Source organism: Corvus hawaiiensis, chromosome 5, assembly GCF_020740725.1.
Source record: "Corvus hawaiiensis isolate bCorHaw1 chromosome 5, bCorHaw1.pri.cur, whole genome shotgun sequence".
NCBI lineage: Eukaryota > Metazoa > Chordata > Aves > Passeriformes > Corvidae > Corvus > Corvus hawaiiensis.
The window spans coordinates 30,890,729-30,908,320 of record NC_063217.1 but is presented as its reverse complement, the minus strand read 5'-3'; the positions used below and the strand labels follow the sequence as shown (position 1 = coordinate 30,908,320).

Genomic DNA, 17,592 nt, shown 5'->3' with positions numbered 1-17,592 from the left:
CTACATGGCACCCATTAGGTCTCAGCAATTGTTCCAATTTTAAGTGAAGTATGACTGTAGTGATTTATGGTTCATAAATATTAAAATTAATCTGATAGAACATAACAGACATTAAAAAAGCAGATGGTAATTCCATACCAATTGGATCAGTAGTTCATTAAGGTCACTACTCTGTGTCGGCGTGACAGAGGAGAGAGAGCATTTAGACCTGGCCACATTCTGCAGCTTCTCAGCATCTACAGTTGTATTAGAGTCCAACTCTTCCTAGTTACATTAGTGTCCATTTATGGACCTCTCTGTGTGAGTTAGCCAGTGCTCCTTATAGACAGGCTGACACTCTCTGGCTCCACAGCCTGCATGGAAGCAAGTTACAGAAGGTTGTGGCTTTACAAAAATTACCTTCTTCTGTTAAAATGTCCTGAGTAGCTTCCTTCAGTATTCCTTCCTTCTAGCTTCAAGGATTTGTTCAAAAAAAATTCCATGTTCACCTTATCCACGTCTTCACAGTAAATCTTGATCACAACCCGCCAGATTCTGATAATTTGAGAGAAATGTCATCAATGACCCCAAGACCTCTTCCCTGTGTCGAGTACATTGTTCTGTAGATATGTTTTGGGTTGTTTTTCCTGTAGGTATTCTACTTTTGTCTGTCTGTGTTGAAGCTCCTATGTGTCTCTTTTGCCCACACACTGTTTTGTAAGACTCTTCTGGAGCAGGATTTCCCACTGCAAAAGCCATTCTGGTGCTTTCCCAACAGACTGTGTGTATCCACCTGCTAATACACTATTTGATGTACTGGCCACTGTTGTTCTATCATTATACTCTTGGTAGAAATAGGGTGCATATGTGATGTATGCCTGTATGAACAGATGTAGGCACTACATTTTCACAAGGTAAATGCCATCCTATGTATGAAGGCTGTAATTTTAAGTACATTTAAGAGTTGGAAACAGTCCCTCATTGCTAAATGGAATTATATACCCTTTTAAAAATTAAAAATTAGTCAAACCAGTGACTGACATGAATTTGGATTGAACGGCAAGATAGTTTAGGATAACTCTCCAGACCCAAAATACGACAAACAGCTCATAACAGTCAGAAAAAAAGAAATCAGCAATACTTTTGAACAGATTAGAAGCACGTTTTATGAGCATGTGTAGAGATATGCCTGATCATAGACAGGATGATAGCTAGCAGAGCTCTGTAGATATGTTCATAGGGCAACTTCATGCGCTGTAGTTAATCAGTTACTTTATTTTGTTTGTAACTGTACATATCATTTGTCTTTGTATATTGGCAGCAGGCCTACAGAATGGCATTATAATAAAGAACACATTAGATTTATCCCTGGTGTACTAGCTGTCTTCAGTGGACAGCCCAGAAATTCTTTTGGCTCAGTGTTAACAGAATACTTGGGATGACTTGAGTTGCTCAAGTGCTTTCATTTTTGTGATGTTATGGTGAGGTATTTCCTTTCGATGATGCCTCTCTCAGGCAGAGTTTAAGATATGCTCCCACATTAATGACAAATCTTTCTACCAGATACTTCACAGAACAAATTTCCAGCATGTGTAAATGAGTTGTGTGTTTGCTTTTGTTTTCAATCTACTTTCCATAATTCTTGATTTTTTATCGTTTTACGACATGTTCTTTTTTCACAAAGTCTCCATCAGGAGACCCATATAATTTATATCCACTTTATATATGACAATGTAAATGGCAAAGTATTTGTCCAGGTGCTTATCCAGGTCAATAGCAAAATTGAACCCAGCATGCCCAGTCTTTACCCTCCAACTACATGTTCCGGGTTGCTGGATCTCCACCTTTTTTTTTTTTAGGTAAGTTAGCATATTCTACCACTGCTCTCTGTGTGCCTTCTGCTGAGATAAGATGTGATATTATAGTTATGTTCTCTGTATCTAAGCTCCAATTCCTTTTTGGAAAATTTGATTTATTTCAGTTATGTAGAAAGGTGGCAGCTGTCCTGAGGTGATTATCAGGAAACACTTGGGGATGGGGACTGGAAGTTTCCCCCACAAGCTGGGGAATGGAGTGCCACAGGCACTTCACTATAGTACTAGAGTTTGGCTAAACTTTTATTTAGTTTGCTACTTAGAAAAGCTAGAAGAGGTGAGGCTGGCATGGCCTTTGCCTTTTATTGGTATTTTGGGTCATTAGGTTACAGCAGACACATTACTGCAACGTCTTTTAAGTGCCAAGTTGATTTTCTGCTTTTTGAGTATTGTGTGAAGGAAGTTTCTGTACTTTCCTCTAAGTCTACAACTTAGAGAATGTATCTTACAATTCAGCTGGTGTTTTCTGATTCCATAATTGTTTTCTCACTTTACATCATGGTTAAAAATTGTTTAGCCTGTTCTGGGTCCAGTAATGTTTGATGGCTTTAAATATGTCACTTCACTGCTTTAGTCAAATGATGTATTCAAACATCTACACTAATCCTGGACACATTTAACTCTGATTTCGTGAGTTATGGATTTTTTCTTGTTCATAAATCTTCCTTATTTAGAATGCAATTTAGTTTTCTTTGAGTTCTATTTATTCCATCTTTGTGCTATGAAACTTTGAGCACAAAGGATATGTTTAATACAAGTGAACTTTGTAGTATACTATGCCCGAAAATGTTCTGTGGTAACATCAGACTGGAGGTGGATAAAATGAAAACAGGAACTGCAGAAAATATCCACATGTTGTGGGATTAAAATATTTGTTTGGAATTTTGCTATAAAATATTTGTTTTGAATTAGTCATCAAGCTACCTTCTTATTAGTGTGAGTTTTGATAAAAACAAAATCTTGTAACAGCCATTATCCTCAAAATATTTAGTCAAAAATGGTCAGAAGATCACACAGACTTTCATATTTTCAATAATGTGACACTCAATAAAGAGGTAGCTGGATAAAGTCACAAAACAAGCTCTAAAATTCATGGATAGTCATGTATTTTAATTTGTTGTCTTGGTATTTGTGTCTAAACCAGTAACTCTAAACCTTATTGCACTTGAAAAATAGTACTGAAAATCATTAAGACAGCATGTCTGCAGGGTCCTCTTTGATTTTTTTTATGCACAGTAGGAGACTGACGTTGGAATGAAGGATTTGGGAAGTTTGGCTTTGGGGTGGTCAAGGCTGGAATCTCTAGGCCTGCTGTTAACGGACCCAAGTGGGTGGGATTTGACCTATTGATGTCTGTAAACTAAAGGAATGATCTATTTGCAGTAGAAAATGCACACTGACATTTCCCGCTGTGCAGGTGTACTCTGCTGAGAAGGACAGGTCCTTCTCCCACCAGAAAAGGGAGTCCTACAAATCCATTTTTAATGCAAATCTCTCGTGGCCTGCACAGCTGAAATGGCTTGGTACTGCTGCTCTAAAATAGGCTGCTGAACAGGGCATGGTTTTAAACATGGAACAGAAAAGCCTGTATCAAATACAGGAGTTTAAGGATATATTTCTTTTCAGTATCCCTTGGCTGCATGGGGAATTCTTTCTCCCTATATATCTTTTCAGAACCAAATCTGAACAAATTTGGCAAGTGTATTAAGATTTACTGCCTTGAGGAAGCCCTATTTTTCCTAGATCAAAGCTCTTAGATAGGATTTTTAATAGAATACACTTAGTTGCTCTCTTCTTCTTTTCTAGACAATACAGACTGAAAGAGAAAACTTCATGTATGAGCCTTGTGTTACAATGTTGACACTGTATTGCAATGCTCTATACTCTTGTAATAGGTTCCTGTTTGCTGCTCCCATTATACAGCTGCTACTCAGGTATATCTGATAATGTGGTGCTGACCTCACTCTTTTCATGGATCTTAGCAGACAATAGTTTCTTTTTTTTAAAGCCAAATTATTAGGTAGTTTGTTCTCTGTCTTGCTATTATGAATCATTCCTTATTATTTTTCCAGCTCTTTTCCAGTATTTTTATTTCACTTGAGTCCTTTAATAAATTAAACTTGTTCAGATTTTTCTTGAATATTTCCCCCCATCCTGCCAGATTTGCCCTGAGGAAACTTTTTACAATGCATATCTTAAGATGTGTTTGCTTAAATTTAGTGATTTACTTTTGGCTTTGTTTGAGTCTTTTGACATATGCAACCATCTAACTTCATAGACTGATTGTGCATTATTTCACTTGGCAGATCTTTTCAGAGATGGAAATATAAAAAAGTAACATGGATCAAGTACAGTTTTTATGATTCTTATGAAATAGAATAGAAACCACATTAAAAGGCAGCATCAATTGGCAATTCAGTTTTCTTTTATTCTTGTTGCAAGATCATGCAAAAAAGATCACTTATTGTATATTTTGTTTAGCAAGTACAACACTACTATCTTTGTGTTGAAAAAAAAGTAATAGCATTTGATCTTTTCCATGTTGTCTTTTTTCACTCTCAGGAATTATGCTAAACACATGGATAGCTGGGGTCAAGCAGGGTGAAGAAAGCTCAAATATTCCACTTGGCCTCAAACCACACCAGCTGTGCTCCTTTTTTCTCATTAGGCTCAGGCTTTTGGCTTTCACAAGCTCTTCCCTTAGCTTTTGTCTGCCTGCAGTGCTGAGGCCAGTGAGAGTCCTGTCATGAATTCCCAGGATGCAGTTTCTTCCTGCTTTTACTCATGTGTGTAACATCATAAGGAGAGTAGGGAAGGCAGCAGAAATCCCATGTCAGTCTAGGAGCCCAAGGGGATGGACAAGAAGAAGCATTCATAGGGGTGTGTGCCCCTACGGCCCAGCCCTGTTCCTTGGCTTTGGGTCAACCTTTTCATCAGCAGAGATCGTGAAAGTGGCCTTTTTTTACCCTTGAAGAATCACTGAAACTCATTTGTACAGTCAAATTTCAAGGTACTTTATCAACTTTTATATGAAACTTGCTTTCACAGGTTGTTGCAAAGCAGTGAATTTTAACTGTGAACAATAGAGAAGCTCCTGAGGATGTGGCCTGAGTGAGGACATTCCCTGCTTACCTTTAATTGGAGCTTTCTCCTGGCTGGGAGGGTTTTCTGGCCTTTCTCCTTGTGATAAGGAATTGGAGCTTTCTCCTGGCTGGGAGGGTTTTCTGGCCTTTCTCCTTGTGATAAGGAATTGGAGGAGACAAATTAGTCAGGGTTCCTCCTAAAGGAACGGGGAACACTTGCTGAAATGGGAGCTGATCTCTTTTGTTCTTGGCTGACAAATAGGCTTTTCAGCTTCTTCAAGATGCTCAGTGATAATGGGCAGGTCAGTGATGACCATGGCCGAACTGGCTGTTCAAGTGTCTTCTACTTCAGGTTAGCTAATGCATAGGAAGCAAACACATAGACTTAAAACCTATGTAGTGAGAACAAAACTCCTTGAGATGGTTTTCATAATTCAAAATTTCATTTCATTTGAAAATCCTACAGTAGAGACCAGTTTTTGTCAGATAGCATCTGCGTGCTGCACATGAGCTTTGCTCTGACAGGAAGCTCCAGTTCTGGCCAATCTGCCACTTTTGTTTTTCTCCTCTTTCCCTGCTCAGTCTGAGCCCACTGTCAGAACTGATCCTGCATTTATATGAAAAAGCTTTCCCATGTGGAACTGTGAACAGCCTGAAATAGTAGCAGTAACTTCTGCACTGTTTTGCCATGCTGACGTGTGTGGAGAAACAGCTTTAAGACATAAGGACAAAGGTAGCATATTCAAAAAGCATTCAAATACAGGCCATGCAGTCAAAGCTTATTTAAAAAGTTATCTAAACTAAAAATGAAAACAAATTAGGGTACATGAATATTTTTAGGAATAACATTTTGGCATCCAAACTTTTCCAAATGCTTTCAGGGTCATATACATATACATATACATATACATATACATATACATATACATATACTCTTCCTTAGGTGGGAGTCCCATTGAAACTGGTGGGAGTTGAACCTGAAGAAAACTGGCCCATGATTTTCCCTAATATGACTTTTTTTTCTTGAATGACCTCCTGGCAACCTTGTTCGTAAGTCATTTATCATGCTTATTCTCTGAGTAAAAAATGCCTTCCGTCTGTTCTTAATCTGTGTTCCCTTTAACTTCTATTTTTGCCTCCTTTTTTTTGTCATCTGTGTTGCATTGAAAATAGAGTTTCTGGGCAACTTTATTTATCTCCATGTAAGCAGTTGTAGTCATTGAAATAAATCTCCTGGTGGCCTTTTCTTTAAGCCTAGACAACCACAGTCATCAGGAAAAAACAAAAAAAAAAGACATGGGTAAGAGCTTCAAATTAATTATTTAAATTATCGAAGTTTTACTTAGATGCCACTCTCTAGACTGCCTTGGTTAATGCTTTGCTTTTAACTCCTTGAGGTCTTCCAGCTCTCAGCTTTACAGATTTATATTTTCTGATCTGGTCTCTCCCACCAGCTGTTCATTTTAGGCAAAGCACATGTGCATGGTGTCTTCGGTTACAATGTAAGATGTAACCAAAAGTATGTATTCTATCACCATCTGTTGAAACCAGGTGGGGCAGGGTTCTTTATCTCTTCCGTGACACATCCCTCCAGGGGGGTTGATAACTCCCTCCAGGTTAGATCTTCTGTTAATAGGCCATCTAACCTCACTGCCTGACTCATAAAGTTACATCATCCCATTGTGCGATGGGGGGGGGAGGAACCAAGTGTTCCTACCTCGATATAATCTGAGGTTTGGAACACCACAAGCCCTACCAACTGGGTTCCCAGAGGACAAGAGCTACGTAACCACCACTGGACCTTCAGAGGAAGACCAGGCCTTTCTACAGGATCACCACTTCAACAACAGAACCGTATCTATCACTTCAAACAGGACTGCTGCCACCAGCCTGCTTAGCAGGGTGTCAGGTCGTATCCTGACTCTGTCAGGTTAAGCCAGTGTTTCTGTGTTATTGCCTTCTTATATATACTAGTAAGGAACCGTTATTCCTGTTTCCCATATATTTGCCTGAAAGCCCCTGAATTCCAAAACTATAATAATTTGGAGGGAAGAGGGTTACATTTTCCATTCCAAGGGAGGCTCCTGCCTTCCTTAGCAGACACCTGTCTTTCAAACCAAAACGCATGGTCTCTATGCTTTTTCCTGACATGTACATACATAATTTCCTACATTTTCCAATAAAGTCTACAGTCATTTTGGTGAAAAAACAGAGCATTTTTTTTTAGAAAAAAAAAAGAAAAATAATGATTATCTCTTTCTGATATGAAATTTAAATTTTGGCTATTGATGCTGATTTCTCAGCATGCTGTGACTTTTTAGATACAAAAACTCCTCTTCTTCCAAAGCACTATTGCAACGTGTGTTCCCCTCTCGTGGAAATGAACATATTCTCATCTCCTCTATTCCCAAACTCTCTAGGTTTAATGACACTGATCTTTTCCTGATTGGGAGGGTGCAGAAGAAGAAAGAAGACTCATTCTCTGAATCCTTTGATCAGCAGATTGAAATTGAAGATTGAGCAATGCCTCATTATACTGATGGACTAAATTTATCATTAATAAATACAAGATAATACACGTGGTGGGTAGATCTTATGTATGCAGGCATGACTAAGAGTTACAATTGCTAGTTCTAAAAAAACCCAAAAACCAAAAAATACACCCCAAAAAACAATTAACGCAAACTCCACTGTGTTCAGCAGAGGACAAAAAAGTAAGCAACGTTTGAGAACTTTTAGAAACTAAATAGAAAGCAAAACTGGAAATATTACTATTCCACTACACAAACTACAAAAACCTGTTATACATCCAACTTTTGAATTCTGTTTGCACTTTTGACCTCTTCTCAGGAAGTAGACCTCATGCAGAATAATCGAAGTGTGGAAGAGCTTGTCTGGAATGGCTTCCATAAAGGTCACGACTATGTAAAGTTGGGCTCTTCACTCTTGGAACATGAGGATGGAGGGGACAGCACGTGTGGCATGTTACATGCTGGCAGATTCAAAAAGAGCAGGAGGAAGGGATTTTATTGTACAACGTATAGCTGAAATGTGAAGTTCACTCTCACAGGGTGTTATGGATGCCAATGGGTTACAGAGATTCAAAATGTTATTTAATAAAATTAATGGAATGTAAACATAGTTATGGCTGTTAAAAAGTATGACCTCAGCTTAGGAAGGCCCCAGAGCTGAGCTGAGATCCTGGGGGAGCATGAGTACATGCCTGCCTCTCACACTCTTCCTTCAGCTGCTGCAAATGTCTGTTCTTGAGAGACAAACTGCAGAGAGAGGTGAATTCTGATCTCCCCCGGTGCAGCCACTGCATTTGCTGTGAGGAAATCAGACTTACCACACAGCTCTTACTGCAACTGTTCCTGTTCATTCACATCCAACCTTTAATTTATTTGTAGCTCTGTATTAAAAAAAAATCAAACCACAACCAAAGAGGAGCTTTGTTGGTTAGCATTTTTCAGTCATGGGGCTATTATTGATGAGAAGGGAAGGATGTGACCCAGGAGGTCTGGAAATTCATCCCTCTGCCCTACCCCACTGTGTGAATACTTGCTTTTCTTGTGTGTCATGGCCCATGGCAGCTCACTTTGTAGGCTGGGGTGATGAGTGCCTTGTGCAAGATCAGTGCCTGTGCAGCAGAGTCCTTGTTGGCTGGACTGCAGTGTAGGGACTTTTTTTCATCCAGACAATGCTGATTTTTATTGGTTTTGTGGGTTCTTTTAAGAAGAGCACTGCCTACATTCTTCTTTTGTGTCATTCCTCCTCTTTTGCTTACTGCTGGGTTAATGTATTTCTTTCATTCCTCCTCCAGCCAATACATGACCTCTGAAGTAGATGGCCCTGGGAAAAGACTTCATCCATGCTTTCTAGGAGTTCCGTTTTTTTTTTTTTTAAATAAATAGTTTTATTTTCGTTTAAAACAAATTATAACTGGCCTTGAGGGAGAAGACTCTGCTTTAATAATTGTTTGATTTTAAGCATTTTGCTACTAAACTGGCTTATTTTCATTTTAAGGTTTTCTTTATTCCTAGTTTTAAAATAGTCCAATATATCTGGAATACACATTGCAAACATGTAATCCTCAGATGCTGGCATTCTGTTTTTCAGGAAAACCAACTCATTTTAGTTTTAAAATTATTGTAATAGAAGATCCATCAAATCCATGGCAGCAAATTAGTAACTGTTTTGGGCAGGTTTCATCCCACTGAATATCCAACTTGTTTATTTTTTATTATTCTAGTTTCTTAGTCAGAAATCATAGAAGCCTAGAATGGTTTGTGTTCAAAGGGACCTTAAAGATCATCTAGTTCCTTCCCCTAGTAGGCGCCTATAGTACATGCCATATACAAAACATTAATGATGTACAAGTCACAAGCTGGTGATCTGAGAGTTAATAACATGCTATGGATATATAATTAATAACGTCCTGTTGTCAGGAGTGCAGCAAAGAGACAATGCCCATTTTGTGCCCAAGGTGGGAGAGCAGTGGAAGTGGAGTTCTTGAGTCCCATTGAAAAGTGACTGAAGGCAAAATCTTCCAGTGTGACCGCTGCTATGAGCATTAACAGGAATGTAGAGACAAACATCAAAATCCTTCTTTTAAACTCTTACCTCTTTTAATGTTGTTTTAAATCTTAACAGAGATTTGCATGGGAGAAAATTTGCCTGAGTGAGACCCATTGAAGAAAGACACTCTACCACTATTATCTCCTGCTTATTATTATTATTTTAATTTAGCTGGAATGGCTTGAATGGAAAACATGGAGCTAGAGTTTAGCTGAAAGACAGGGCCTGCCTTGCTGCCACGGTGTTTTGGTAAGATGAGATCACAAGGAAGAGCTCAAGGGAGAAACTGTCTTTGAAAGTGTTACTAAACAGGATTTTGAATACAGAGGTACCACAAGAGAGGGAAAAAAAGGAACATTAAGGAAGATCTGGAAGTAGATCACATAATATAATCACATTTTCTCATATAGTTAAACTTCTTTGATATTTAATGTGCTGAAAATAACTTTGTAATAGACAAAATGTGAACATTCAGCTCTCACTATTGAGCTGTCTGTCATAGCCTAATTGTTTATTTTTTTTCTCTGTCACTTTTTTATGTAGGTGGAAAATGTTAGGTTACTTGATCGTTTATCTTCAAGAAGAGCTGTGGTGGGAACCTTATATTTAACAGCTACCCATGTCATATTTGTGGAGAATGGTTCTGAAACTCGGAAAGAAACCTGGGTATGAACTTTTGTTACTTCACTTAGCTGTAAGTGTGTGGCACTTTACTGATGCTAATTTGAAAATTACTTCCAAAACACTTTACACATAGTAAATTAGTTTATATGGATGCTTTTATGATGCCATGTGAAGTTCCAGCCTAGTAATTTTCAAAAATTTTCAGTGGATTCCAGATACTATGATACAGTAAGAGGAGTAGAAGGGCTTTCACTGTATGAATACCAGATGTGATTGACTGAGGAACAGCTGCTGTAAACTGCACTGTTGCTCCTATCATCCAGGAAGAGTGGAGGAGAAATGTCTAGAATGCGAGCTACTTCTTTGGCTTTGTCACTTCTTGGTCTTCTCCCTTACTGCTAGTGTTGTATCAGTGATTTTGTTGGTTTAATACTTTAGTTTTTTTTATAAATTAGTATTTTGAATTACCTGTTTTGATTGATTGACAACATACATTGCATTTTGTTGTGGTTTAACCCCAGGCATTGACCAAGCCCCACACAGTCACTCACTCACTCCCCCAACCAGCAGAATCAGGGAGAGAATCTAAAGGGTAGAAGGTAGAAAACTCATGGGTTAAGATAAAGACAGTTTAATAGGGAAAGCAAAAGCCATGCACACAGGCAAAGCAAAACAAGGAATGAATTCACTGCTTCCCACAGACATGCAGGTGTTCAGCCATCTCCAGAAGAACAGGCCCCCATCACGTGTAACAGTGACTTGGGAAGACAAAAACCATCACTCCGTGTGCCCTGCTTCCTCCTTCCTCCCACTTTACATACTGAGCATGATGCCACATGGTCTGGAATATCCCCTTGGTCAGTTGGGGTCAGCTGTCCTGACTGTGTCTCTTCCCAACCCCCCATACACTCTCAGTCTCCTTGCCAGCATTGCAGTAGACCTTGGCTCTGTGTAAGCAATAACAAAGCCATCTCTCCATTATCAACTGTGTTCAGTGCAAATCCAAAACACAGCCCCATACCAGCCACTGTGAAGGAAATTAACTCTACCCAGCCAAAACCAGCACACATGCACACATACAGGTACAGCTATTGCTCGGTGTCATACATTTGAGAGTCTTTTATGCAGCTTAATTATGCACCTCTTGTCCATTTTTGCACTAATTAACTCCATCTTCCTTTAATCCCACTATTCCTGACCAGGTTTTTATTGTAATGTTTCATGTCGTTTGATGCAGTAATTAAAATTGTATCAACATTACCATTCTACCCATGAGGAGGCACAATATTTTAGCCTTATGAAACTGATGCTGGTTCACCTTTTCACTGTGCAAATAGATGAAAATAGCTTTGACAACCACTAGCTTACACTAAAGCAAGCAAACAAAAAGCTTTGGGTAACATGAGCAGGCTGATGTTTGAGCAGCTGTAACACTCCAGAAATGCCTCTTTGTCTGCAGGTGGGGAGAGTGGGGATTTTCTGAAACAGTAGTGGAAGCTACTGTGCCTGCCCTGGCACATCACTATAAATAATTACTTTTCTTCTTAAAGATTTGACTAGCATTACTGTTTTCAATTCCCTGCAGGTTCTCCACAGCCAAATTTCCTCTATTGAGAAGCAGGCCACCACTGCCACTGGTTGCCCATTACTGATCCGGTGCAAGAACTTCCAGGTCATCCAGCTGGTCATCCCTCAGGAACGAGACTGCCATGATGTTTACATATCTCTGATACGTCTGGCTCGACCAGGTATGGGAAGAAAACAGCACAAAAATCAATCCTCATCCTGAAGAGGGAGAATTTAATGGAAGAAGTGTATCTGTGCGTCTTTGTCCTTTGCGGGTTAAGAAAAAAAGGTTCATTAGAGATATATTATGAGAGAAATGCTGATATAATCATTTGTGGAGCAATGAAGAAAGCTCATTATAACAAGTAGTTCATTCCATAAAGTATGACATGAACTTCTATTTAAAATAATACTCTAGGGCATCATGGGCCATAAAATATGTTATAATGCTATTTTATGTGCAACTCATTTGCTGGATGACTTGTGTAAATGTAAATTTAGGAGAATACTCTAAATTCAGGGAACTTTTATGTCCCTGTCGTAACAAAAACTTTACAATATATTTAGTGGTCCTGTCAAGATTTTCATTTTGGCTTTCTGTGCTGTGCAGAAATTCCTTAAAATCAGTGAAAGGTTTTGCAGCAAGTAGTTGTTTAATTTCACTGTGCTGTCTGTGTTTTGGCCTATTATTATCATCTATGTTTTGAATACGCCCTATGTGTTTCTGAACTCAGTTCAAGATCCTTTTGAAACCTTTCCCCTTTTCAATGAAAAACCAAATGTTGCATCAAAGCCCAACATTTGATTGCCTACATTATAGCTCCTCTCTGCGCTATGCTCTCCTAAGAACCAGCTGACAAAGCTTTTGGATTATTTTAAACTATAACTCTAGAAATATAACATCAGCTTTTGTTCTTTACTATTATTTTAACAGTATGCAAAGAAATTGTCTGTTGTAGTCTTTACAAATCTGGCAACACTGGCTTTAAATTTTTTTCTTGTTAGGAGAGCACCAATTTTATATACTGTGTAGAGGGGAAAGAAATTGCGGAGTCCACCAGCACAGCTACTGAACTTTATAAAGTACTAGTAGCAGCAGTAGTACTATATAACTGTAGCAGAAGTAACTTGGTAAGCTAGGTGATGCAGGATGAAAGTAATCAGAGAAATTTTAAAAAAATGAGAAAATTTCAGTCAGTGGTTCTGCTGATGTAAATCTGGATTCATTCCATGCACCTCAGCTGCAAGTACATGTTCATGTATGCTGGAAGGCATGTGATTCTGTAATCCTTTTTCTTGGAGGCAGGAGGAGGTGTGTCTGCTATGCACCAGAATGATGAAAGGAAGAGTAGGTGAGGACCCTGAATACAAGTTTAGTGACTGACTGCAATGGACAAGAAGGTTTGGGTAAAGAAGATGCAGTAACAGCACTGTGGAATTCTCTCTTTGCATAGTTTAGCTGCACAGTAGTTTTCCTTCTCCAGCAAACTATCTGATCGTGATGTGAGACAGGATAAAATCTTGCCTACCCACTCAAAATTAGAAGGCTCTGATTCAAGCTGAGTCATACGTACCCTGACAGTTGTCTGCTGTGTCATTTTGTCAGGGCATGAAGCTGTACTTTCTTTAGGTAATACAGTTACTCAGCATTAGAAGGCATGCTTTACTCCATGAGCAGATAATTTGACTTATTCAGGCTCTACTTTCCATTCTCTGCCTGTTCTTTTCATTCATTCCTGAGTGAAACTCATGTTGTGTACTTGCTTAACATATGCTATGCTATCTGATGTCCTAGGTACATTAAAGGTGAAGGTTATGCTTGATTTTATTTTTTCTAGAATTTTAATAAAGTCAGACTGTCAGCTGAGTTTGGCCTTTTTGCTTAAGGAAGCCGTATTGGGAAACAGGCTAACCATAAGATACGACATGTTTAATTGCAGGATTGCAGATGTTTATGGCAAAATAACTGTGAAAGATTGGTAAAGGTCCTATCAGTACTGGCAAAGATATGGCAACTGACCTTTGAGGCACTGATTACTAATACTTGAACATTTTTGTTACCACCTACAGATACCATCATGTGATAATACTTGTAATGTTGAGGCAGACTTCAGTCATAAATAACCTGGATACATAGGTGGATTTTTAAAGGCTTTCCTTGTGCCTGTGAACAGCAGGTCCTTTGGAAAGAAAATCCAGATGCTTCTGACAACCAAGCAGTAGAAACAGGAGCTCAGATTGCTACCAAAAGCTCAGCTTGGATTTATGGATTGTGGTAAAACTTTATGTTAACAGATGAGAAATAAACCAGACTGTCTTCCTAATCTATGCCATGCCAGAAGTTTGAAATTAGAGAATACAGAAGGAGTCTAAATTGCTGGAAAGTGTGCAAATTGTTCTCTTTTTTCTCCCTGCTCAAGACTTTGTTGATTGTCAGCATGTTCCTGACAGAGTTAACATGAAGTTTTCTTTCTTTTTGTTCATACTTTTGTGTGTGTATGTATACAATCAATTTAATGACATTTTAAAAGGCAAAACTTAACTTACAGTAGACCTTTAGAAGCCACAATCAAAATAAAAGTAAAGAGTTTCTATAGAAAAAGATGGGAGCATTGTTACTATTATTAGGAGGGGTGTGTGTGTCTTTATTATTTTTATAGCTCTAAGTCCTGTACAGTACAGAACACAGTAGTGTACTAAGATTCTGCTTATTAGGTGTATGCTATTAGAAAAGAAAAGGTAGTATTTAAATTTACTGATTGTAGAGCAAGTGTGTCAGTGGAGAAGTATGAAATCAGAGAGGACTTAGCTTGTGATTTACTTCAGTTCTAAAGTTAAAGATCTGTTGATCAGAAAGTTTTAAGGAACTTTGAGCAACAGAATGAAATATGCCCTTGTGACATAGCAATATCTAAAGTATCGATGAGAACATTAATTTCAAGTTGTGTGCTGGATAGTTACTCATGTCAGTAACAGTTGGGATTCAATGGCAGTGGTGTCTGGCTGCCACTGGTCACCAGGATTAAGACACTCGTTAAATACAGATACACTCCTAAAAAAAGTTCAAAACTCCAGCACCACCAAACTTTCATATACGGTACGTGGTTGAGGGGGACAGGTGGCACAGCTACTTAAACACCTCCCTGGTCATGATAAAATGATTGATGTAGCATATGCTTCTTTTATGCTATTACATCATGTGTATCTTGAATGCTTTTGCTATTAATTCAAGGACAGTATTTTGCAGTCAACAAAACTAAGACTTCATTGGATCTATTAGAAACCTTCCTAATTAGGACCAAGACTACTGAGTTTTTTTCACTTTTGGAAGAATGCACTGCATAGTCCATTGTTCATATTTTTTGTCTTTGCCACAGGACAGATGTTACATTAATAAAGGGACTTCTAAGCTACCTCTAGATAGCAAATTCTTCTGAAGAACAAGTGCTTACTCTGGCACCGACTTCAGTTTTCTTTGGATGAAAGCATGTCACTGACATTGTGTCTTTGTGCTGGGGAAGGTTTTTACAAATCTACTGAAGACTAGCAGAACAGTATATTTTAAGTAGTACTTCTATTAATGCACATACATTGCAATATATACAAATATCAAAAGAGCATGTACTTTCAAAGTTTTCTTGACAGTAGATATAAACCAGGATTGTTTGCTTTTGTAAAGCAAAATGTACTCTTTTAAAGGAAACTACATCAAGGTCAACACCAAGTTCTGGTTTTGAAGTGTGGTTTCAGGATGAGAAATCTGAAGTTGTTTACTGTTCCTGTTTCTTTGCTTATTTTTTTCCCAGTGAAATATGAAGAGCTGTATTGCTTCTCCTTCAATCCAAAATTAGATAAAGAAGAACGAGAACAAGGCTGGAAGCTCGTGGACCTCAATGAAGAATATAATCGGATGGGTGTTCCAAACAACTATTGGCAGATTAGTGATGTAAACAGAGACTACGGAGTGAGTTGTTGTGATTTTTCTGTTACAGAGGCTGTCTGTACAATAAATCAGCAGCCTGACTGAGGACTACCATAGTGCTTTGTGGCAGCATCTCTTTGTGCTCAGTGCTCTACACACACGTAGTAAGGTGCAGTTCCTCTACTATTTCACATAAAATGGCACACAGAAAGTGAGAGAAAGCATGTGTCTTCATTTAACAGATGTTGAAAGGAAGCACAGAGAATATGGCCACAGTGTTTTAAATGTTAGGGTTTGGCTGCCTGGGAAGAAGTTTAAGTCATACTTAATGTTATGTGTGTGAATAAGAGTTTCCCTGACATGCAGGGCTATGTAAAATTACTATGTGGTCATTTTAAGAAAAAAAAATTACTCAAAATAGTGAGCTTGGCAATTTTTTTTCCTCATTGGCTATTCCCATGCTCCTTTTGAAGCCTCTGTGATTGACTGTCAGTGTTTTTCACAGTCATCTTATAGGTCATATATCTTCCTAGCTGCCTGCTGTCCTGCTGTGTTCAGTCGTGTACAATTGAAGGCCTTAGAATTTTAATTAATTGTGAGAAATAATACCCAAGATATTGTTGAAGAAAGTTTGTCCATGCACTCCATTGGTTCTGTTGCTGGAACATACCCATGTTAAGGAAGGACTGTGAAGTTCTCAGAGAAGACTGAATGTGCTGTCAGGGTTTGTTTTCTTTTTGTGAAAATGGGTGGAAAAAAATGTTTGGCCTCTTTTAAGATAAAGTGTAGGAAAGATGTCATAATGAATAAAATCCAGTTCACCACAGCCGTAACTTCCACAAGCTCTTCCTTTCCTTTATCCTTCATTACATATCTCTTGACTCAGAAAGTAATTTCATCCTGGGCATCCTCAGTGCTTTAGTCATCTCAGAAAGTCAAAGGGAGATACTGAATATCCTTTTGACCCCAGTCAAAATGCTTCAGACAATATCAGGAAAAGGGGGTAAAACCAGGATTTCATCTGTGGTCTCACTTGTCTCCAGAGGGAATCTGGGGCTTTTTTTGCAGGCTCATCAGGTTCCTCTCTGAAGTGGTAGGCATTGTCAGGGCTGCTTGCCTTTTGGTAACTTCATTTCATGTGGCTTAGTTTCTTGTCTCCATGTCCCTATTTTTGTCCTTTTTTTTATTATCAATTTTTCCAAAAAATTTGGCTCTATTGTCCCCTCCCATTGTTGTCCCCTCCCAGCAGAATGTTTGAGAAGTTCACCCACTCCCATCCTTACTCCCAAATTCTGCTACAGAGGGCACTGCAGTTGTAAATACAACCTTGCTATATGTAATGATAAACCTTTTCTGGTATGAATGAATGTGTGTTAAACCTGTCCTCAACAAGGCGTGAATTAACATTTGGAAATACAGCCCTTTAACCCTTTTGCTTCAGTTTTGCCATGTGTAAGTTAGGATTAATACTTTCCATCTTGGAAAGAACATTTTGAGCAATGTCAGTGATATGTATACAATAATGACAGAATATCCCTGAGGTTTGAGTTCCTTGATATTTTGTTTTTGCTGTGGAAATGGCTAATGATACTTGTACTTTGTAGATCAAGCAGAGTTTGCTTTCACAGGTCTGTGACTCCTATCCTACAGAAGTCTATGTACCAAAGTCTGCAACTGCACACATCATAGTGGGGAGTTCTAAATTTCGGAGCCGAAGGCGTTTCCCAGCTCTTTCCTACTACTGCAAGGGTAACAATGTAAGTGGGAATTTGTAGCCTTGAAGTGTTTGCTTATTTTGGCTTTGGTCTCATAATTCTTCTAGTAAGGTTTTGCAAGAAGAAATCAGTGTTTATTTAATTAAAAAAAATTATTAGTGTAGTCTGGTTAGTGTGGTTAGTTCATTAATAGGCATTAATAGACATTTAATGCAGACATATAAACCCAGTTTCATCATCCAGCTAGCACA

At 38.5% G+C, this 17,592-nt stretch overlaps 1 protein-coding gene across 4 annotated transcripts in view; it reads left to right on the top strand.

Moving 5' to 3' along the window:
• MTMR7 (myotubularin related protein 7) overlaps positions 1-17,592 on the top strand; it is a 43,434-nt gene that overhangs the window by 2,533 nt on the left and 23,309 nt on the right. For all 4 annotated transcript variants that reach the window (XM_048305219.1, XM_048305222.1, XM_048305220.1 and 1 more), the window contains 4 exons: positions 10,058-10,180; positions 11,724-11,886; positions 15,511-15,668; positions 17,255-17,383. In XM_048305219.1, coding sequence (XP_048161176.1) covers positions 10,058-10,180; positions 11,724-11,886; positions 15,511-15,668; positions 17,255-17,383 — 573 coding nt within the window. The remainder of the gene's footprint in view (positions 1-10,057; positions 10,181-11,723; positions 11,887-15,510; positions 15,669-17,254; positions 17,384-17,592) is intronic.